At 43.5% G+C, this 24,559-nt stretch overlaps 1 protein-coding gene across 8 annotated transcripts in view; it reads right to left on the bottom strand.

The window, feature by feature from the left end:
- Window positions 1-24,559, bottom strand: part of SEC14L1 (SEC14 like lipid binding 1) — a 62,067-nt gene that overhangs the window by 31,105 nt on the left and 6,403 nt on the right. For all 8 annotated transcript variants that reach the window (XM_033091816.1, XM_033091815.1, XM_033091817.1 and 5 more), the window contains 2 exons: window positions 1,339-1,488; window positions 1,105-1,236 (listed from right to left, as the gene is read on the bottom strand). In XM_033091816.1, coding sequence (XP_032947707.1) covers window positions 1,105-1,236; window positions 1,339-1,488 — 282 coding nt within the window. The remainder of the gene's footprint in view (window positions 1-1,104; window positions 1,237-1,338; window positions 1,489-24,559) is intronic.

Genomic DNA, 24,559 nt, shown 5'->3' with positions numbered 1-24,559 from the left:
AACACCATTTGTTTGCTCCTCAATCAAATGGTTACCAGAAGAAAACACTTATTAATGTCATTGAAAGCAGCAGATGGAAAAATTACACAGAGAGGTTCAAAATCATGAAAAGGCCAAAATAACATTTCTAAAATATGCTGAAAATTACTTTTACAAAGAGAGCTTCATTTTCACTCTTGGTTCGTTCGTTCATTTGTTCATTTATTCATTCATTCACCATGTTTATTGAGCTGTGTTCTCCATTGTAAACTAAACAAAGATCCTTGCTGGTGAAGCTTATAGTCCAGCAGTGGGAGACAATTAGCCATGAACATAATACATGAGAAATTATATTATTGTTGGAAGAGAAGTGCTATAGAAAAAAGGAAAAATGGAGCAGGACTAAAAGAACTGTCGGGGACAGAATGCAGAATTAAACAGGGTGGTCAGAGCTGGTTTCATCAAGGAGGAGATCTGAGCACAGACTAAAGGAGGTGAGAGCAGGAGTCAGGCAGAGGTTTGTGGGGGGGCGGGGGAGGGCAGAGCATTCCAGCAGACGGACCACTTGGAGCAAAGGCCCCTGGGGAAATGCGCTGCCGTGATCAGGCTGGCAGGACAGAGGGGGCGGAGACTTGTGCACAAGGCAGGCTGGCAGCGTAGGCATCGCTTCCTGAGTGAAATGCTGAGACACTGCTGGGTGTGGAGCCCAAGACAGCATGACCCAATCTTACATACTGTCAGTGGGTCACTCTGGAGTCAGTGCTACACCTGGTAGGAAGGTCAGCGGAGAAGCAGAGAGACCCAGTAGGTTATTCTAATAACCTGGTAAGAAGTTCTCGAGACAGGGAGGGCTGAGCGATGCACCTGGCGACACTCAGAGGTACCCAGTTCCGCGGGGCCTCCCACACACACTTCTGATGTGTCAGAGTGAAAAGCAAATCGAGGCACCACCTGGCAACCGTAACTGCTACAACAGTGCAACCCTTCCTGCAGCAAACTGCACCTGCTACCTGCTGGTCCCACTACCAGAAATGAGCGGCAATATCTGATGAAGAACTGCCCTCTAAGACAAAGAAATGCACTGTGTCAAGAGACGGCCGAATAATTCTGCGAGGCCATACTCACGGTGTAGCAGCAATGCTCGTTAATGATGACCCGATTGGAAAACGTTTCATTATGGGCCTCGATGTGCAGAGTACGTTCCCGGGAATTCAGTGAGTTCTTTTGGACAAAGTAAACATAATCAACTCCTGCGATCTTTAAAAAAGAAACAAAGAGGAAAGGGATTCGTTAATAGCACCCAGCTGCAATAGAAGCTGCGAGCACAACTCCTCCTGGTTTGGGGGCCGCTTCAGTTACCTTTTTCAGCAGTCTAGGCGCGTCTATATCCAGTTTGCAGCGCCTCTCTATGACATGAATGGCGCCATCTTCACTCTTGAATTCATTCACAGTGTCACTGTCCACAAACATCGGAATCAACGGACATGTAGGAAACCTCCTTTCATAGGCCTAGGATACATTTTTAAAAAGGGGAATGACATTTGTCATTGATATTCTCCCTGGAATAAAATCACCTTTTAATGAGACATCCCAGCTATTTTCATCTCCACATCTTAAGCTTTGACTAAAAAAAAAGACACGCGCTGTTCATGGACTGAGACTCAACATAATAAAAATGTCGGTTCTCCCCTCGTGAACATGGAGGTTTAATATCATTTCTATCAAAATCCCCGCAAGATTTTTTTGTAGTTATAGACAGGATTATTTAAAAACGTATATGGAAAAGTGAAAGAACTACAACAATTTTGAAAAAGACAACTAAATTGCGAGGAATCGCTGTGCCGGGCATCTCCACGTCTAAGGTGCAGTGATGCAGGGGACAGGGACAGACACACAGACCAGTGCACAGAGTACACAGCCAGAAACCAACCCCCACAAACACGCCCAACTGATTCGGACAAAGCTGCAAAAGCAATTCAGAGGAGAAAAAACAGCCTTTTCAACAAACAGCACTGGAGAAACCGCACATCCATACAAAAAAAACAGGACCCCCACTTACACCCCATAAAATTATAATATCAACATGAACTCAAACAGATCCTGGACTCAAGCATTTTTGTAATGTTCTTGAAATGACATTGTTCCTTGTGAAGAATACATTAGTAATATACTATGAACCTACAATTATCTCGAAATAAAACATTTAATTAAAGAGAGAAAAAGACTTCTACATAATTCATCCAAACTTTTAGAAAACGCACACAGGCACCAGGTGTTTACTCCATAGCAATCTGTGAAAATTACTGAGCTAAAGATGCTGCTGAATTCACACTAAAACTGAGGCCATCCACTGGCTCCCAGGTGTCAGGCTGGAAGGAGGAGCCTGAACAAGCAGCCCAGGGCTTGCCTGAAACGTCCCCCTCTATCAGACGTCGCCCCTCTATTAGATGTCGCCCTTGTCAGGCGTCGTCCCTCTGTCAGGCGTCACTCCTCTACTAGGTTGTATTCAAGTGGAGGCAAGGGGGAACTGTGATTTCATATCTTAAATTAACCACAACTAATCAGGTTTAAGGAAGAAATTGGTGTTAAAAAGCTTAGTGAAAATGTGGAAATGGCAGACTGCTCTGATTTTGCCTCCAACAAGTCGCAAGGAGTTGTGGCGTACCCAAACACCTGCCTTTCATGGACAAGTTTCCCAATGTTTCCCTTGAACAGGCCTGACTGTTGGAATACAAGTAATACTCAGATCACAAGAGCTGCCCTGGAAGACCCCAGAAAGCCCCCGAGCAACCCACGAATCCCTCCACCCAGGAGTTTCACTTCCACTCCACCCCAAGGAATTCTCCGTTTTCCGGTCGGTATCTCCTCTTCTCTCCGTAACGTTGCACATACACCAATCTGAAAATGTTATGCTGTGTCCTGCTTTTTTATCTGTAAGGAGCCATGCTAGGCAAACGGAGGGGCAGAGGAGACAGCTCAGGAAAGGGAGTCAGGGAAGTACAAAGAGTGACCGAAGAAGCAGCCAGTGCTTCTTCACTTCAGGAGAAAGAGAACACACTTAGCCTGGACGGACAGCAGTGGGGAGGACTCGGGAGAGGAGGCATTTACACTGGGTCTCAAAGCATGGGGAGGTCTGTTTACAGTCAGCCAAGAGGGGAGAGCATTTCCGGACAGAGAGCCCAGGAGTGCAACCTCCCAGGAAAGCTCGGGATGCAGGCAGGGACCGCCGCTCGCAGGGGAGGGAACTGCTAGTGGCCTGCAGGGGCACTGTGACGGCACTGATGTGGCTAGGCCCCGAGGGCACGGGGCACCAAGACCAACAGAAGGCCCTGCCCTCTGGAGCAGATCTACTCAGCACGGCGGCGTGGGGCAAGAGGGAACTCTTGCCATGAGACTAGGGTCACCTTCTCAGAAAATCCACATGGGAGTCATGCACGGCGTGGCCTGGAAGGGAGGCAAAACCCATGTGGTGACAATTATATTTGCTTTCAAAATGTTTTTACTTTGGGAGTTTACTTCTGGGAAAATACGTTCCTCATATTTATCTACTGCCCTCCTCCACTCAAATAGATTCTGCATCCCATTACGGCTATAATCTTGATAAATCATACAGTATTTGTCTCTTAATGCATTTTATAATAAACATTTAAGATATTTATAATCGCACAGATCATACCCCAGATAAATCTCAATAAGGTCCTAAAATCTGCTAGCATTAAGTACTGCACACATGAACAATTCCAGAAGAAAAAAATTGCCGACTATCATTTGTTCTACACACTGACACTGAAAACTGTCTAAACTGACTACATTAAAAAAAACAAAACTAAAAAAAACTGGCTTGTACATTCCAGCACTATGACGTACCAAGAAATTGAGAGTACAAGGGCTTCAAAGAAAACAATTCTCTCTAAGTTACATAAAGGATAGAGTGAGCACTTACCAAGAAACCACCTCAGCCAGGATCTCTCCTATTTAAGCGCCTAGTAGGTCATTTTCAAAATACCCACAACATCCTTTCAATTCTACCCTACAGGGGTCAGCATAAGGCATTACCTCCAGTCTAGCCTGGAATTTAGAACAGTCACAACTTTCCACACCCCGTGAAAGGACCCATCCCCGCAGACTCATATGTACGCAGACATTCGCTTCCACCTTAGTGGGCCCCAACCAGACGGCACTTAAGGATCCAGCAATGAGCGACTGACACAGGGAATCAGTCAGTATGCTTCTCTCCAGAGCTCTGTAGGTACAGACCGTGGAAGCATCTATCTCCCTCCTCCTCAAGCTCTTCCTCGCTTGTCACCCTGCCACCAGATGCATTATTCAGCCACAGAGCAGAGACCAAGTCCTGTATCTTTGATCCTCAGGAGACTAAGGATCTTAATGCCTAAAACAAAGTTGCTATTCAATAAACTTTTGAATTATGGACTAAAAGCTTACATAATAAACTTTTTTGTTTCTGCGCTCACTTACCTTGGCGTCTCTTTCAGCGATATGTAAGGTCAATGACCACTGACACTGTTAGTACAGAAAACCCTAACTTTCTAATGATGATGGAAAAGGACGACTGCAAAAAGCTGACATAACTTTAGTCTCTGAAATCCTTTCCGGACATCAGTCCCCTTGATTCTTCAGCATGTACTACAACCTCTAAAGTTTCTGCAGCCTCTGAAAAATAGAAGCATTCCAATTTTATGGAAATCATTAATATATGTTCTGGCTCTACCCACAGGAAGGTCCTAGAAGCAATGACACCTCAGAAGCGGTGAGCTAACATGGTGTCCAGATCTTGGTTTCTAAATACCATTCCCTACTCAAAAGGGATCCTCTTGGAGAAAAGGCTGATGACAAGTCTGGAGCAAGGAAAGGTCAAGATGAGCCTGAAGCATCTGTTACCAGAAAGCGAAGAAGTGCCAAATGACGGATGGGGACATGTTCAAAAGGACACAGGAACCAGCTCGAATGGGGTTCCTCTCGCGAATTCTGAGATCATTTGAGCACCAGAAAAAAAACAGACTGTAAGGCATTATAAACCATATAGTGATGCCCACGAAAAATGGGCAGGGAAGGAAATTTTACAGAAAAACGTCAGCTCATGACCATTCTGCACCCACTGATTTACAGTAACTGACTCAGGCAAGGACCTCAATGGATGCTACCGAAAGGTGGTTGCGGGAAGGGACATCCCACTCTCAAATTACCATCCTGCAGATTATTACAAAGGAACAGAGTGACAATGGTGCCTTTACAATGGAAAGATCCAGCAGACATCACCTTAAGCAAACGACTGAATTTAGGACAATGTGACAACCTGAAGTGACACAATGGAAGCACACACCACCGATGTGGTCCTCAACAAAAATGGTGAACCTGAGGCAACTGTGAGGAACGACCAGACAAACCCAAATCATGGAACATTCTGCAAAACAACTAGCCTGGACTCTTAAGGAAAAATGGCAGTGTCTTGAAAGATAAACAAAAAAGCAAAGAACTATCTAGAATAAAGGCAACTAAAGAGACTGGACTATTCAATGCTTGGGTTGAAATACAATTAGCTGTAACAAATATTGAAGGAAATGTGACCATGCATTTCATATTAAATGGCATTATTCTATCAGTGTTAAATGTCTTGGGTGTGATAATGACGACAGGTATCTAGGAGAGTATCTATTCTTAGGTAATACATGCTTTAGTATTTAGGACGAAAGCGTTATGGTGATAGCAAGTTACTTTCAAAAGGTCCTACAAAAAAAAAATGGTGTGTGTGTGTGAAACAGAAAGAAGCAACGTGTTAATTTATCTAGGTGAAATGTTAGAGGTGTTCACTCTATCGACATTTTTAAAATGGAAATTGCTCAAAATAAAAACTTGGGAAAAATATTACTACGGAAAGCTAACTTTGGGGGGGAGAGAGCACATATAAACCAATAGTGCTTTTGCATGGAACTAATTAAATATGACAGTCACACTTTACACATGAAAATGTATACAAATGTTAGGTTTGCCTGAAGCCCTGAGGTCAAGGTGACAGGCCAGGTGCCTGGGGACCTGAGCTTTCTCACAGGGCCACCTGCCCGGCCCCAGGGCACTGGTAGCTCCAAGGAGAGGCAGGCCCAGAGCACTCAGCTTCTGGGTTTCCAAGAAAAGTCAACAATATGGATTTTTATGGAAACTTCCCTATTTTTCAAACCCTGTTTGGGCCAAAGTGCCCACATTCCCAGGCCTTCCACTTTTATCTCTGGCGAGAGCTGAGGAAGAACCCTACTAAGGAAGAACCCCACCATGTTTCAGCCCTCACCAGGTGCGAAAGCTGCATCAGAAGAGGAGCAGCAATTTCCAAGTGTCTCATTTGTTCACAAACTACCTGCAATATTATCAAGTCATTTCCTAATCACACTCACCGCTTAGCAAATACAAAAATCAAGAAGACCGAACAAAATGAACTCTGCCAGAAGTGATTTCTTCAGAGAGAGAAATGTGCTCTGATGTCTCCTTTTAAAAGGAACAATGACTTTTGTAAGATAAATAACTACTGTAATCATTTGTTCACTCTTTCTGTTCAACACAGCAATTGTTTCAATAATAAAAAATCATTCGCTCCCTTATTCTGTTCAACACAGCAATTGTTTCAATACTAAAAACAAGACTGGGGCCTTGCCCATTTGCTCCACAGAAGAGCTGCCTCCTGGGTAACTGCGCCTCCTCCCACCTTCCTACACCCACTCTTCCTCTTTCAAAAGGGATTTCTGAGCCTGCAATTTGGGAGCCTGGCAACAGTACTTTCAGTTTTTAGCCAACCTCTGAGTGCAATTTTGACATTAAAAGCTTGTACTGTGCGAAAGAAAGGAAACCATATTTTAGTGAACTCATTTCAACTTGAGAATTAATGAGCTTAACACTGTATTCTGCCAAGAAAACCTATTTAAAAGAAATTCCAGGTAAATAACCTACCTTTAAAAGGAACCATGTTCATATCCAATTTAGCCAACAAACTACCATGTTTCCTCGAAAATAAGACCTAGTCAGACAATCAGCTCTAATGCGTCTTTTGGAGCAAAAATTAATATAAGACCCGGTATTATGTTATGTTATATTATATTATTATTATATAAAACCGGGTCATAAGACCCATTCTTATAGTAAAATAAGACCGGGTCTTACATTAATTTTTGCTCCTGAAGACGCATTAGAGCTGATTGTCCGGCGAGGTCTCGTTTTCGGGGACACGCGGTAAGCCAGCTGCTTTCCATATAACACCTGGGAGATTCTGTGGCACTAGACATGACCATCAAACTCACTTAGAAGCAGAATTGGTTTTACCCTGGAAAGAATCAGTACGTGAAAAAACTAACTATCCCTTAAGTCTCTTAGAAGTTGCCAGTGGCTCAAAGAAACAAATATACAACATATCCAGAAAATGTGGCAAACTGACCCAAGTCCCTCAGAGTTAAAATTCTGCAACTCATTCACTATCAAAAATGACACATGTGTACAGAGGGCCTGCCACATACAGGCACTGTGCTGGGGTTCTAGAGATTACAAGATTACAAAGTGGAAGACACAGGAACGGGACTTACTCAGAGAGGCAAGACATGCAAACATTCCCTCGTAGAGGACAACAGAAAAGATGGCTGAGAGAGGAGGCGATGAAGACCAAATAAACTGTACTGACAATAAAATTGCTCAAGATCCTCAAGGGGAAGGCACTTCCAGCGGGGGCGGTTCGAGAGGGCTTCACTCCCCAAGATTATCAGCACGGGGTCTTGAAGAGTGAGCGGGCAATTGTAGACAAGCAACCCAGGAGGAGGGAACACTCCTGATGGGAGGAAATGAGCCAAACCACAAGGACGAGCTCCAGAAGTCCTTCGGACATGTTTACGGCACGCCAGGTACTCAGAAGCTGGCTGGGGCACAGGAGGTCGCCCCATAAAGGGCTTCAAACCACAGTCTGTTGCTGAAACTCAAAAGTATATAAACTTCTAAGCTAATTCCAAATGTTAAAGCGACAGCTACCCAGGGACCTGGGGGCCCTGAAGCTCCATTTTAATCACAGTTCAGTCCTTTGTGGGCTCTGCTACTACTAAGAGACACTTGTATTTAGTCCACAGTAAAACAAGGTTCCGTCTACATGCAATTTGTGAACGTGTTCATATTTAATAAGGTATTTATAAAAACGAAAGTTTGTGAAAATTTAAGCCCTTTAAAAGTTAAAATCCAGTTAGCAGATATACTTCATTTATCCAAATACTTATGACAACCCAATCAGATTAGCTATTTTCAAACTAGCACAAGACTAACAACGGTAAAACGGCACGTACAATTGTATCAAGTGCTACAATTAACCCAAAGTCATTTCCCTCAATGACCAGTCTTTCCTTAGCCCAAGATATTAAGTTATAACAACAGACTGGAATACCTACTGGTAAGATCAAACAAGAAAAGAGAACGATTATACTAAAACTAAAAAGAAATATGTAAAACTGTGATACACCTGTCATTTCCCTCTAAGATCAAACACATTTGAAATTTAAATTATGAATTTCATCTTAGAAAACCTCAAATTCCATGGTTCTGATGACACTTTTTCCCAGAGGTAATGTTTAGTCAGGAGAAGATGTAAGTTCAACCTACGGTGCTATAAGGTCTATGGAAAGGACATGGAAGAGAATCATGGTAGCTGCCAAAGTAACCCACGAAAAGAGGTTGGTTTCTTTCCTAGGACCTTCTCGTTAAAGTGGGATTATGATGACTATTGTGGAGGGGACGACAGCTGAAAGCACAGACGGTCCATGTTGCTCATATACCATGCACCAAAATGTGTCCATTCCAAATATTTTACGTATTCGTTTTTTTTTTTTTTTACCAGGAACACAGTTTCTACCATCTCCCTCTCCCAACACTCAATCTCAGTTACCACACAGTTTTATAAAGCAGCTGTATTTACTTTCGATAAAGGAGCCACCTCGGTACATATTACTCTACACAACACGGAGGGACTGGGCAAACACTGGTAAGAAATGTGAGGGACTTGGCATCCATGCAGCACAGTTTCTTTTATTCATGTAGCCACTCACTCCTTTGCTCCAAGACTTTTTTTTTAAAGTTTATTGGGGGTGACAGCTGTTAGTACAAGAATTCTAAACAAGAACTATTTTTGTTAAAGGATAGGAGAAACTTCAGAATTTCTTCTAAAATCCACGTTTTCTCGTGGGAGACACGGACTGAGGACATTTGTGCCGACGGATGTGAGGCGTGCCCCGCCCCGTGACCACCTGTGCACTCTGTCCTTCAGCCTGCACGCCACCTTTACCACCTGACCTTCAGGTGACCATTAGCAGGCAGCAGGGACATAAGTGTAAAGAACCTGATAAAGGGCCGGCCCGGTGGCTCAGGCGGTTGCAGCTCCATGCTCCTGACTCCGAAGGCTGCCGGTTCGATTCCCACATGGGCCAGTGGGCTCTCAACCACAGGCTGCCAGTTCGATTACTCGAGTCCCGCAAGGGATGGTGGGCTCCGCCCCCTGCAACTAAGATTGAACACGGCACCTTGAGCTGAGCTGCCGCTGAGCTCCCGGATGGCTCAGTTGGTTGGAGCACGTCGTCCTCTCAACCACCAGGTTGCCGATTCGACTCCCACAAGGGATGGTGGGCTGCGCCCCCTGCAACTAGCAATAGCAACCTGACCTGGAGCTGAGCTGCGCCCTCCACAACTAAGATTGAAAGGACAACAACTTGACTTGGAAAAAAAGTCCTGGAAGCACACACTGTTCCCCAATAAAGTCCTGTTCCCCTTCCCCAATCAAATCTTAAAAAAAAAAAAAAAAAAAGAACCTGATAAAAATTACCCACAAAATGAAAAGACGTCACATGTAAAAGGTTTTAATTCCACACAGAGGTCACTTACCTGATCTATCCATACTATAAGACTTTCAAATAGAATCCCAAAATACCACACAGCACTACAGGTTTTCACACCTCTTAAAATCGTTCGGGTTAGTGCTGCCCCGCAGCTACCTGACTAATCCAACAGATGGTGTTCCTGCAGAGCTGAATGAAAGGTGGGGTGGGTGGTAGGTACCCTGCCCCCAAACTGCTGACAGTGGTCTCCTCCCAAACAGCGACACTAATTGGTACTACACAGAGTTCTATCCATTTTAAGATTTTCCACCACAAATTTTCCTAACCCTTTGGGTTCTAGAAACAAGTGCTAATAATACATGGCCCCTCTAAAAACAAAAATCAGTGAGCAAAGGAACAAAGGAGTGAGTACAAAAAAGCAGCAGGCAAATATGACCAAAGAACTGAGATGTCACCCACAAAGTTTGACTTTACAGTGCCCGGCGCCCTGCACCATACCCACAAGGACCGAGAACTTGTACTTGTCACTATGACAGTCGTGTGTCCTGCTAACAAACTGTCCTGATTCACAGGAGAGAAATGACTATATATCAATGTCGCAATATTTAGCAAAGAGTGCCATGGCTTATTAGTATCTGAATCATTGCTACAAGGACCAAACGAGCAGGGAGACAAAGAATTACCCGTAGCAGAAAAATAATCATCTAAATTTTTTTTTTTTAGTTTCTTTTTTAAACGCAATTTTTTTTTTTTTTAAAGATCTTATTGGGGAAGGGGAACAGGACTTTATTGGGGAACAGTGTGTACTTCCAGGCCTTTTTTCCAAGTCAAGTTGTTGTCCTTTCAGTCTTAGTTGTGGAGGGCACAGCTCAGCTCCAGGTCCAGTTGCCGTTGCTAGTTGCAGGGGGCACAGCCCACCATCCCTTGCGGGAGTCGAACCAGCAACCTTGTGGTTGAGAGGATGCACTCCAACCAACTGAGCCATCCAGGAGGCAGTTCAGCTCAAGGTGCCATGTTCAATCTTAGTTGCAGGGGGCACAGCCCACCATCCCTTGCGGGAGTCGAACCAGCAACCTTGTGGTTGAGAGGATGCACTCCAACCAACTGAGCCATCCGGGAGGCAGCTCAGCTCAAGGTGCCATGTTCAATCTTAGTTTCAGGGGGCACAGCCCACCATCCCTTGCAGGACTTGAGGAATTGAACTGGCAACCTTGTGACTGAGAGCTCACTGGCCCATATGGGAATCCAACCGGGAGCCTTTGGAGTTAGGAGCATGGAGCTCCAACCGCCTGAGCCACCGGGCCGGCCCTAAATCTCCTTTTAAAATGGCATGTTTTTATATTTGGCTAAAGCAAGACTACCATTCAGATCTTGCTTCAAACATCACACAGCAGGAGGCCAGTTCCGGGTTCAAGTTCAGGTTAAAGGCAAACATACTATTCCCTCTGTCCTTTGCTGAATCAACTGTACAGCTGCGGCCTCGACTTAGCAAGGCCTTCTAGAATATTGCATCTTAAAGTACCTGTAATGTATTCCTCCTTCAAGAATTTCCAGACAAGACCACCTGGAAACTTGTTAACACAATTTAAAAGATTGATGTAGAGTTACTGAGCTTTCAAATAAAAAAAAGTACCATCTAGAATGCTTGATTAAACTGCATCTTCTGCATTTTAATTTAGATTAGAGAACTAAGGCCCACATTTGTTCAACCATGTGAGGCTTCTGAAAGATCTCAAGACTGACATCTCAGACAACGGGGGTGGGGGGGACTCCGAGCTTTCAGTTTGTGTACTGACTTGAAGATAATCACGGAGGACTTCCTGACTGGCTTCCAGGGAGCATTTGCCCTGGAGCCCTGTCACACAGTGCTCTCTGTCCCAGGTTTCCAAACGTCAGCACCTCTAACTTTGTCAGGATGTCCCAAGGCCAAAAAGAAATACCACTTATTAAATTAAGATCCAAACAACTTAAAAAGCACGTGCCCTAATAACTTAGTAACCATTTGAAAAAATAATACTCAAAGTTGAAGGGGAAATTGTTTTTGTTTCATTCTTAAATAACCAGAATGCTCTGTGAGGAAGTGTGTGCATCTCTTAGGCACTGCCCAGCCTTGGAATCACACCGGACACTGCTACTCTCGTTCCGTTGCCCCGATTTTTAAGTGGTACTTGTTTTTAGCAGAGTAACCATGGCAAACCCAGCCCTACAAAGATATGACATCATCAAAAGAAATGCAGTGTGATCTAATCGTGAACCGGTAAACTACCTTGCACAGTGTCCAAGAAATGCTGAGTGCCACTGTTTCCGCAAAAATTAAAAATATCCTCCAGCATTCTGGAATTTTTAATATCTGGAATTAAAAATATCCTCCAGCATTCGGGTACCTCAGAACACAGTCTGGGAACTGTGGCTCCAAGTGCTTTGAATTTTATTCATCTATTCACAAATCCCTTTGCCCATAGATGCGTTATTCAAAATCTACACAAATAGGCTTCAATTGAATTGATTCCCCTCTACTATCAAACTTCCTATGAAATATAGTGTCCAATGTTGTACTAAGTTTCCAATTTCTGCACAAAGGCCCTTGAAAATCAGAGAGAGATGAGTCAACTTTTTCTGTAAGTTAAGGGCCAGGTACTCAATATTTTCAGCTTTATGGGCCAGATGGTCTCTGTCACAAATATTCAACTCAGCCTTTCTAGGACAAAAGCAGCCACAGAAAATTAAATGAACAAATGCGTACAGCTGTGTTCCAATAAAAGTGTATTTATGGACACTGACATTCAAATTTCATATACTTTCCACACATCATGAAAATTCCTTTGAATATTTCCCAACCATTAAAAAATGTAAAAGCTATTTTTCGCTTGTGTACAAAAGCAGGCAGCACGTCAGTTTGACCTAACAGATTAACTGCAACAGGTTCCGATGATTTTCTCACAAAAATTCCAGAGTTAAATGCCAACCAGTCAAAACTGTGAAGAACAAAAATCCTTAAATGAAACAGAAAGAATTATAAAGCCAATGGATTGTCACTGAATGTATTTGTATATAACTAAACTGTTCTCCATTATACAGCAGCGTCCCAACAAATGCACGTCTCACTTAAATACGCAAATTTCATTGTGTACATTTAACCCAAAAAAGAAGTCAGGAGGAGGGAGAAGAGAATGAATTTGAAAGTGAAGCTAACACCCACCACTGCACTCAATGAAGAGACGGGCTCCATAAGTGGCGGCCACTCGCCACATGTGGCTCCAAATTGAACTGAAATGAACATCATCAAAATTCAGTTCCTCAGTTTCACTTGCCACATTTCAAGTTCAAGAAGTTGCTCTGATATTCTTGGCTGACTTCCAATGAATAACTTAATTCTTAACAAACATTTTGACCCGACAACTACACAGCTTTGCCCTAATTACTGTCCTTAGAATGTGTGTGGGCTCTGGTGACAGATGCCCTAAATAAGCCTCAGGATAAATTTCTGCTCTCCATGTAACGCAGGGTCATCCATTCTGGCCTACAACGTACGCCCCAACAGCAGCCTCACAAAGATGAAGGCATTCACGGGGCAGGAGTGTGCCATGAAATGAGTGTCTTCCCACGCGAAAGCGAGGACACAGGCCAGAGAAGTGAGTGTGCCTCTGCTGAACCCAGGTGGCCCCACTGCACATACCGGCACTCCGCACAGGCCCGGGAGAGCACCTGGCGTGTCTCCCAGCCCCAGCACCAGCAGAGGTCCTGGGGAAGGTTACTTAATTCCGTTGAGCCCCAGTTTCTTCATCTTCTGCAATGCACAGGATTGGGGAAGATTAAAAAAGAAAACGTAGCGTGTTTAGCAGGCCCTGCCCGAGAATAAGTTCAATATTCAAGCAGTGTGTCTACTGTTCCATGTTGCACATGAACTTCTCAAAGAGGTAAAAAGGGAGTGAACTCTACGTAAAAGCATGGCCACCCAACAGGCCAGAAACCAACATGGCTATGCACACAGAAAGGGGCCTTCCTAATGCGGACAGCTTTAAAAACTAAAACGTTTCATCTGACATTTAGCTTTTCCATTATACTTTGAAAATGCACCAAAAAAATCCATGTGTTCACCAGACTAAAAGGATATCCCCAATGGCCCTAAAAACACAAGATGTAAATCTCATGAGGCTTTGCTGGAAACCAATTATTTTGTTTATAATTAGCCAATTAAAAAAGGGGGAAACTAGGTATAAATAATATCATATAGATCTCGTTCCTTTCATAAGGAAAAGAAAATGAAGTTAAAGATAGAAATGATCTTGTTTCAATTTAGGCATTAAGAGTAAAATGTCCTCTTTGTAATATGAAATAAGTACAAGAAATATACACATTTAGTTATAGAACTCATTAATTAGCTAAATCCACTGCACTCAGTTGCTGGAAGGAAACATGGCCCTGAAGACGACCGAGCTGGGAAGAGAACTCCATAAAACACGTGGGGGAGGGTCTCGATGACAAGACGTCCTCTACAAAGGTTTCAGGGTTTTGGTTCCAGGTAGTCTTGATGGCTTAAAGCTAAAGCTATTAACACTGTCCACAGAATGAAGAAACACAATATACTTGGAAGGGAAAGAACTCATGTCAGGAAACTAATCGCTCAGCTCCCATCCTGGCCTGAATAAACGTAAACATCAGACTGCAGTTCCCACAGTCCGGGAGAGGCAGCTACTGTTCTCAGGACAAAAGCCTTCACGGGTTACCGCGCAATTGTCTACCAAAGACAGGATGCTGCACCAGCACGCAGGGCCTCCACCGGACTATTTTTAACTCAGGAGTTCCTAGGACTTTCCATCCATTGCCTCCCCCAGCCCCAGCACCCAGGGCTCAGGTATTCCACTCAGCCACCCAACAGTCCTTTCCCTCCACTCCTGGAGCACTGTCCCTTTGGGACCAGGGCACAAGCCAGGGTCCACAGCAGAGCCCACGCGGAGCCTCCGTATCCATCCACAGGCCTCGGTCCCACCCAGCCATTCTGTGAGCCACCAAAGATGGAGCCCCGGGGGAAGAAGTCTTACTCCCCAGCAGGGAACTGGGTCCCGGACGGATGAGAGGGAGCATGAGGCTGGGGGAAGAGAAATGGGGGAGCATGCTAACGTGAGGCCTGCAAACTGGCCAAGCCAAGGATCTGAGCGCTGCCGGCTGGCTGACATCATCCGGGTTTGTCTGGGGGTGAGCCGGCTGGCAACACGTGGCTCAAAACAGTGGTACCAGCCAGTCGGCACCACTGTCAGCAGGCGAGGAGCCACGACATGACCTGGCAAGAACCGGAACCTCAGTTACCTCGTTTGTAAAGTAGACTAGGAGAAGAGCCTCCAAAAGGCACAAGTCCTTGGGGTGTCAGGGACAGCATGGTGACTACAGTTCACGATACTGTACTGTACAAAGTCACTGAGAGATCTTCAAAGTTATCACCACAAGAAGCATACGTAACTGTGTGAGGTGATGGATAGTAACTAAATTTACTGTGGGGATCATTTCACAATATACCAAATTATTATGTTGTATACCTTCAACTAACACCATGTCATATGTTAATTGTATCTCAAAAAAACTGGGGGAGAAGGGCCTACCCCACAAAGTGTGAGCTATAAATGAGATACTGGCACAGAAGCACCCCATAAATGCTCATAAATGCTCACCCCATAAATTCTTAGACCTTTACATAAGTTCTTTACGTTTCACAAACAGTGGGTCCCCAATAATCCCCGTCTGCCCACAGGGGCCCAGGCCACCAGGCCTCCTCACTGGACTGCACACTGGTTGAGAGCAGAGCACACGGAGGTGGGGTGGTTGCCCACCGCATGCTCCAGGCTCAGCCCGGCTGAATCCCCAGCAACCCCCCAGGACACAAGACCTCTGGAGGCAGACCCTGTTTTAGACCCACTGCCTAGCCCCCTATGGCATCACCCACTGCCTAGCCCCCTATGGCATCCACACTTACTTTGTCCTGTACGTGACTAACAGTCTCAGATTAAATTGCTTTAGAAGTTTAAATTTTAAAAATTAAAAACGGGATACAATTCATTTGAGGACCATTTACAAAGTACTCTAAGAATTCCTTCATGAAAAGGAAACACGACCATGAGAATCACAAACATAAAAGACTCCCCCCCCCCTTTTCCACTGTAGGGGGACAAAGCAGTCCAAATGTATGCATTATGCTACTTTCCACAGCTCTCAGTCAGACCCAGAAGTTGCAAACACTGACCTCCCTATTTTCCACTCTCAGCCTCACCTGTCAAAACTCAATTAAAATGACTAGAAAGGACTATCTTTACTGGTTCACTGTATAGAGGGGTTGCCCTTTAAAACGGCTGCACCAACAAGCCACTCAAGTGAAGCACAGAGAGAGTAACGCGAGAATGTTTACCCCTCTGCCCCCAACCTCCGGTTGGGTTTCAAACAAAACCCAACTCAAGGCCCTGGCTAGTCTGGTTTTTAATAAAAGTATAGCAAAATCTGTAACTCCCAGAAATTGGTTGTAAAGCTTGAGTAACAAACAAACCCCTTTTGAAAGAGAAAAGTTTCCTTGTACCTTTAGTGTCGACCGGTTATTTTTATTATAATGTTAAATATATACTTAAATATGTACAAGCAAACTAAGCAAAAACTCATGCAATTATAAAACCAATCACATACATTTAATGGGAAGGATGGCGATTTGTTGAAGCCAAATTCCTCCTTCAACGTAATTACGGGATGGGCAGGGCTGCTTGCAAACTTGGCAGCCCCGCCAGGAGATGGTTCACCACCCCCACCACTTTTCTCTATTTAAAACTTTATTTGTACAGCTCCCTTCTGCCAAGTAACTCAGCCTATACTTGGCTCGAACACATCATTTACATATTAATGCCACCTCAAATTCTTTTCGTATTTGCTTTCAACCATTAAAATAGTACTATTTGGTGCCCAAAAAATAAACATAAAAGCAAACCACATACTGTCTGCCAGCGCTTAGCTATAAATATGACAGGTATCCATCCAGCTTATCTCCATGTTTATATACTTTTTGATTATCAAAATAAAAGCATTAACCAATCCCTGTTAGAGAATTAAAGGACACTAGTTAAAATAAAACAGAGGTGTGCACATCTGTAAGCACATCTTTACACGTAAGATATCTTATTTCTGTCAGTAAGCCTTGAAGGTCAAATGTTTCACGGCCACAATTTCCTAAAGCCCTAGGCAAACAAAAATGTCTGCAGCCCTAAGAGAGGCTTTTTCTCTCTGTTTTTCATGTGCTTAATTTTGTATTTAAAGCAATCACTTTGATCCGTGATCCAATGGAATCCAAAACATGCCATGATTTTCCCAAACCCTTCCTAATCCAGAAGATTTTTGGTCTAATAAAGAGCAAACTTTATGTGACAACAAAATACGACAACCAAAATAGCAGTTTTGCATATTCCTCTTCAAATCAAGTTGGATTTGGCAGAGTACTATTTTACTTTCCCGAGTGTAAAAAATAAATTTGTGGACTTCAGAAAAGCATTTGGTGTTCCAGGGAACTGCAGCTGTCAGCTTTTAAAGATGCCATGTGTTTGTCCACATAAAAGAATGTAATGAGCTATGGAAATAGTATCCGGCTTCATGAACCAGAATAAAAACTCCATCGTCAGTAGGCTGATAGTAGGAGTTGCTTTAATCCGTCAGGAAAGTATCTATCATGTGCTATTTATTAAACGCCTGTCACACACGTTATACCCTCACGGACCTCGAAGCCTTTGATTCGCTGCTTCCTCTGCCACTTCCCTTCCCTGACGGCACGAAGCCACCATTTGACTTCAGTGGATCACCACCGAGCTCATCGTTCTACACCTGATTTTATTTATTTATTTTTTTAATTCTATACCTGCTTTTGGTTGCTATTCGTTCTTTGTTAAGAAACTAACAGCAATGCCAATCCAGAGATGTAAATTAAAGATATAATTTGAATAGGTGGAATACAGTGGTTGAATTCCTCAAAGAACTTGTCTTTTGGATTTGGAATCTATCAAATATAAAAGACATAAAAATAAACCTAGAGATAGGTTTATTTTTGTTGACATTACAGTTAAAAACTAGACATTAAAAATGTACAGTAAACATAATGACCTAAAAATGGAAGCAACCCAAGTGTCCATTGATGGATAAACAAATGTGGTCTACACATAACAATAAAATGGATCATTCAGCCTTAAAAAGGAAAGACATCCTGACATGTGCTACAACACTGATGAACAGTGAGCACATTTTGCTAAGAGAAATAAGCCAGTCACAAAGGACAAATGTTGTATGATTCCACTATATATGGAATAGTCGTTGTCATATTCAGAGACAGAAAGTAGAAAGGGGGGGGGAATCAGTGTTTAATGGGGACAGGGTTTCTGTTTGGGGAAAATGGAGATGGATGATGGGGATGGTACAATGTAAATGTACTGAATGCCACTGAACTGCACCCGTAAAAATGGTTCAAATGGTAAATTTATGTTATGTGTAACAACAGAAAAAACAGATTACAAATCTACTCCTCCTGAAAATTGGGAAATGAAGTCATGCAAACAATTAATTACATTAAGAGAAGTTCAAGGACACACATGCTTGTAAATATAACTTTTCTATCACAAAATAAACTCAAGAACAGCAGTCTGGAAAAGCACATAAAGCAAATAAATAGTCTTCTTTCAGCAAATGTTAAATCTCAAAAGAGAGCATTATGTAACAGTCTCTACTCCTTTCAAAAATTTTAAATTAAAGTTGTAACTGAAACTAACTTCCTTTCTTCCAATTCCATTTGCTACAAATTCAAATTAAGGAGAACACACCAGCAGTTAGTTCTCAAGCCTGAGCAGGAATCAGACAACTGGTCGGCTTGTGAAACCAGACCGCTGGGCCCCACCCCCAGGAATTCTGCCTCAGTAGAGAATCAGTTTAGAATTGTTAGCATGTGCATTCTAAACCAACCTAGTTAAGTCCAATGAAGACAATAGGTGTTTGGGGGAGAGCTTTCTAAATATTAACAGCATAAATCCTGCAATACAACCAACAATCTCTTAAATTAATTTACTTAAAATACGAACCTTGTAGATTTTAGTTCTGGACTCGATTTTTAAAACACACAAGGCATTAAGTTAGGAAAAAGAAAAGACAGATTTTATGATTAGGACTACCTAATGTTAAGCAGAATAACATTCATTAAGAAAAAAAGTCATGTAATAACCAACCTCTCAGGTTTAAGTGTGTAGAGATTGCAAACAGAAAAATAGAATACCATTCTATCAGTCAAGAATTTTTAAGTGAAATTTCACTGTAGGAAAATCATAAAAATTGAGTTTTTTTTAACCGTAGGTATTCATCACTACGAGAGAAAAGCCACACAAAACACCGAGGGATGTTTTTCAGTCAACTACAGTAATTATAAGCTTCAGTTCACTGAACATAAACTCTGTTTTACTCACAAAGTATGATTTGTATCAGATTCCTTACAATCATAATTTATAAATATTAATAGTAAAAACTTCCAACCAAAAGGCTACCTTCCAATGCGACCTTTTGTCAAAATTTTCATTACAAAAAGCAGAATACGGTAAACATGCATAAATCCCAAGACTCACTGATTCTGTAGACAAATCTATTTTTGAGGGCTTACTAAATGCTCAGGATAAAAAGCAAGACGGTTTGATTCCCATCCTCAAGACACTTCAGAGTGGAGGGAAAGTCAGCAAGCCTAGCGACCAGGACAAGCAGAGTGACCAGTGAGGTGACAGTGAGCCATCAGAGCAGGGAAGGAATTCCGAGTTCCAACTAGGAGAAGAATCTGACCAGTTAGCCGGACAGGTGAGAAAGGGGGGAAGGTATCCCAGGCGTGCTGGTATAAAGGCAGGGAGGCCACGAAAAAGAACGGTAAGTTTAGGAAACCACACGTAAACCAACATAACTAGGTGTGGAGGACGTGTAGGGCCTCGCATGTGGAGATGAGGCAAAAGAGCAAGTCAGGAGGCAGATGGTGAAGGGCTCTGGGGTCCAGGCTAACGAATGTGAACTTCATCTTGAAGGTAAGGCACAGCCACATAAGAATTTTAAACTCGCAAGAGGCGTGTCCCGATTTACAACTTGGAGACTCCAGGTAGCAGCCCTGAGAAGAATGGGCGGTGGGACAGAGTCCAGACGCCACTGCAGAGACAGGCAGTGGTGAGCGGTCACCTGAGACAGCAACGGTCAGAAGCGCAGATTCAGGAACCAGTCAGGAGACGCCCTTGACAGGTGAGGGTCTGGTCATCACTAAGGCTGAGGGGTCAGGAGGAAAGGCTGCCAGGGACACCAGGTTTCTGGTCTGAGGGTCGGCACATGGTGGGGGCACTGGTCAGAAGCAGCAGCTCAGAGGAAACGGGAGAGCTCTGGGGTGGCATTTTATTGGGGTTTTCGTTTTTTTTGTGTGTTTTCTGTTGGCGTGTTCTCTGTGCAGGCTGGAGGGGCGGATCTGCTTCAGATGTACTAAATCTAACTCGGAACAGTCAGACGGAGATGTCCTAGCAGGCAGGAGTGTAGGCTGACCATAGAGCTCTGAGATCTTCGGTTTAGAAAGGGACAGTTGAGGCTGTAGGTAAATGAGGCTGCCAGGAAGAGATGTCAGGTAAGACAGAGCTAGATATTTCCAAAATGGTAATAACTACTACAAATTAAAACACCTATTATGGCCAGAAAACACAAAATAATACAACTGGAGGTCCCAAGATAACAAGTTATCATTAGGGGAAGAGTCCATCTAAACCCCAAAAGGCAAGAAGGTGGCTTGAGAAAGAAAAGCACGAGCGACCAGAAGGAAGGCCCAGAGACCAGAGAAGAAGAGAGCCACCCCACAGCCATCTGATCAAACATGCAAGACATTTACAACCCGGACGCTCATCAGTGCCCCATGCTGATGGCTCAAAGCGCCCTCTGAACCCTGGCGCAAACACGTGCAGAGCTATGCAACACACACGGCAGCCGTCTGAATGGAAACCGGAGTCAGTACCTATGGGGACACACACGGCAATTATCTCACGTAGAGTGATAATTACATACACATAAAGACTTTTCTAAAAAGGCTACTACTCCTAACACCAAATCGCACCTCCCAAGGGAATTACAACACAACACATGCATTCTGTTACAACACGTAAAGTTACTCCACTAGAAATATACAAAAGTGTCTGTTTCACTCTTGTGCAGGTTAAAAACCAAGAAAGAAGGATCAACTGTAAGAGTGGCCAACCAAAACCCTCATTTCAGGGCACTTCTCTGGGGGAACTTCCCCACCCAGCCCGATATCCCTCCCTATCCCTCCTGGGCTCCGACAAAGCGTGACTGGCAGACAGCCCCTCACTGGACCCAGGCCACACTTCCGCCAAAGCACTCGCTGCCTGTGCCACACAGAAACCTCCTCATCAGCGCGGCCACTGAACTAACTCCTTCTAAGCGCTTTGTGTATGAAATACTGAGACCAATGAAGTGGGTGCAAAAGTGACTATAAATAGACTCAGTTTGACTTGGGAAGAAATATTTTGCACCTTATTTGCAACTCAAAATTGTGCAGGATAATCACAGGGATGAAAGGGGAGCAGCCGGTTTTAACCATTGGCTGCTATCGCTATCAGGAAGTGCTTACACGGAACTGCTAAAAAGGAACTGAACTGATTGATTTGACGTCTGCACCTTCTTCCTAGGCCTATTTGCTGTAAGGAACAAGTAGATCAGCACAAGGTTAAGGTAATCGAACAAGACAAATGACCCAGTTTCTCTTACAAAGCAATGGGATGAAAGGAAATGAGGGAGGGAGAATGTGAGAGAATAAAGACAACGGCAGAAACATAATAACCAAAAGAAATGCAATGGTTGTATTTGAAGCAGGAACCAAACAACTTATAAAAAGACCTTGTTTTAGACCAAAGTCTGAACATGGATACTGTACACCATGATACCAAGACGTCACCGGTACTTCGGTTAGGTGTCAGAATGCCATGGTGGTTACATTTAAAAAGGAAAAAGGTCCTCACTGGTTAGAGATGCACGCTGAAGCACTTATCAACGAATTAACGAGATGTCTGAAATCCGCCTTATGTACCCCAGGAAAAAAGGGGGGAGAACAGATGAAATGGCCCTGGCAAAATGTTGACACTACTGGAGCTGGGTGATGGGTACAAGGACATTTATTGTACCATCCTCTTTACTTGTGTTTGCTTGAAAATTTCCATAATACATGGTCTGGCTTTTTGTTTTGCTTTGTTTTTTTTTACAAAAACAGGTAAATCAAAAATGCAGGAAGCTGAATCGGACCCTGCTTTATTTCTTCTTGAAATATTTCCTACTGTAATACACGGTCTTCATGCTGGCACATTAACAATAATTCAAAATGCATGTTGGGAGAGTGGGTGTAAGAGAAGGGAAAATGCCTGGTTCCGTACAAAGTAGCATGCAATGCAAGTATACTATATTTAACTATCCATTTTCACAACCAAGTAAATCTGACGAATTACACCCCCGCTTTTATTAAATACAATAGAACTCCTTGTGGCATTCAAAAACTTTATAAATAAGAAGAGTACACACACCCTCACTCCCCCTGCCAACTAGAAATTGACCAGGATCTTTAACGTATCAGAGAAAACGGATCATTTCCCTCCACTCCTGTACTTGAATAAAACTGGGTTGAAAGTCGGCTACCCCAAATTGCAGACTGCGTATTCATTTGGGCAAAAACAAATCCTCCTGCATTTGAGGCTGACACTGTAACAACATCTCAATTAATGAAAAAGATGAACCTCAATATGACACCTAACCATGACAAACTTGGAAACCTGAGTCAGAAATTTAAGGCCTCGGCATGAAATCTAGGATGAGAAGAAGAGGATATGCTTTGAGAAGAAAGATGGAACGAAAATATTTCGTAACCAAATTTATGCTGAAAACCCAATATGCACAGTCAGGTCAGAGGACAGAAAGTTAGAGAAAAGGGGTAAGTGGCTCAAAATATCATCAGGCAAGGAGGGACGCGTGGGAGAATGGATGGGGCTTCAGGAGGCGGCCAGCTGCCACACGGGTGAGAAAGGACAAAGCGAGAATGGGTTCCAGCAGGACCTCTGCTCCTCTGCAATGTGGACAGAGGAGGAACAATGTGGAAACGTGGGGTGGCTTGTGTTCCAAGACAGCTCCCCAGGAAGCGCTCTACCTCTCAGATTTCACACACTTCACCCTCCAAAAAAAAAGGCTCAATTTAATTCAACACCAAGCTCTCCCCAGATTGCATTCAGATATACAGGTCTACTCCAGGGTCCCCACATGTCTCCCTAGCTGTTTGAATATATGAAATCTGAATCGATGAACTAAAGCTTAAATACAAAGGCCTATTTAATCTAAAAGAGATACACACGTTCACAGTAGAGGGATTTACCTACATACAAACTGATTATTTCACCTCGTATTTGGAGGCGGGAAAAGGGCTGGATATCGGGAAGGGAGAAGGGGAGGACGTGACATTCCCAGGGCCTGGCTTACCCACCTTCACCTCCGTGGTCTATTTAATTCTATCACATCCTCACAATAGTCTTATACTAGTAACTGGCATAGTTATTAGGTCACAGAACTGGTCTGTGGCAGGGCCCAGATTTGTACTAGTCTCACAGCAAAACTCTTTCTCTTCCTTTGCTCTTCTCGTCTTAGTGGAAGACCTGAGATATCTGAGAGGAAAGGGAAAGGGACTAAGAGAAGAGAGAATGAAACAAAAATAAAACGAGAAAATGAAAAGAGCAAAAGCACATTTTGTGGTGGTGGCCACTTAATATGTGTACACGTGGCAAATAGGTTTTTTGATTATTCGACCTGTAAGAGCACATCACTCAAACTTCTATTATGGTGTTTATCTATAGGGTTTTATATAATGTACCAAAAAAAAAAAAAAAGCCAACATTGTCACAAAAGGGCTCTGCTCTTGCAGGAGGTATTGGTTAACTGCAGGATCACAGCGCGTTACTTGCTTCCATGGAGAACACAGGTGAGTTATATTTCAGATCTGAGATTCCATCAAACCCACTTCCCAAGTCCTCACACCCAAAGCTCCTGAGAACAAGCAGACACCAGCTGACCAAACACATGTGAGTGCCTACTGTGTGCTTAGCACCAACACCTGAGGGAACAAGAGAAATAACAAAGTCGCTGCCCTTGAGGAATATACAAAACAGCTGGAGAGCAACACTCAGGAACCTTCTAGAATAAAAGAAACTAATTACAAGTGAAGGTACCCAACACTGACCACACTAAGGAGTCAGAGGAAAGAGAAGCAGGGCCAGTATCTTAGAGGCATCAGGGAAGTGGGTGGGTCAATAAAGTGAAGATTCTAAGAGCCAGATGCCGAAGGGCAAACATTTTAGGCAGGAAAGGGAGTATGAAAAGAAAGGGGAATAGGGCAGGAAGAGACCCTGCGCGGGCAAACCAGGACAGCACAGAATAGACTTAAATGTTCCTGCTGGGAGGTTTGCATGATATATGAAATCAGGTTACAGAGAGGGTAGGACACGAAGGGCCCTGAAGAAAAAGCAAAGCAGCTCAGAACTGTCTGACAGATAATAAGAGATCACTGCCACAGAGAACTGACCAACGGCAACGGTGCCTGGCAGTAGAATGCAGGATGGCCTAAAAGGGACAGTAGAAGAGGTAAGTAAGAAAGGAACAAGTAAACT

Source organism: Rhinolophus ferrumequinum, chromosome 21 (assembly GCF_004115265.2).
Source record: "Rhinolophus ferrumequinum isolate MPI-CBG mRhiFer1 chromosome 21, mRhiFer1_v1.p, whole genome shotgun sequence".
NCBI lineage: Eukaryota > Metazoa > Chordata > Mammalia > Chiroptera > Rhinolophidae > Rhinolophus > Rhinolophus ferrumequinum.
This window is presented reverse-complemented; position numbering and strand designations above follow the sequence as displayed.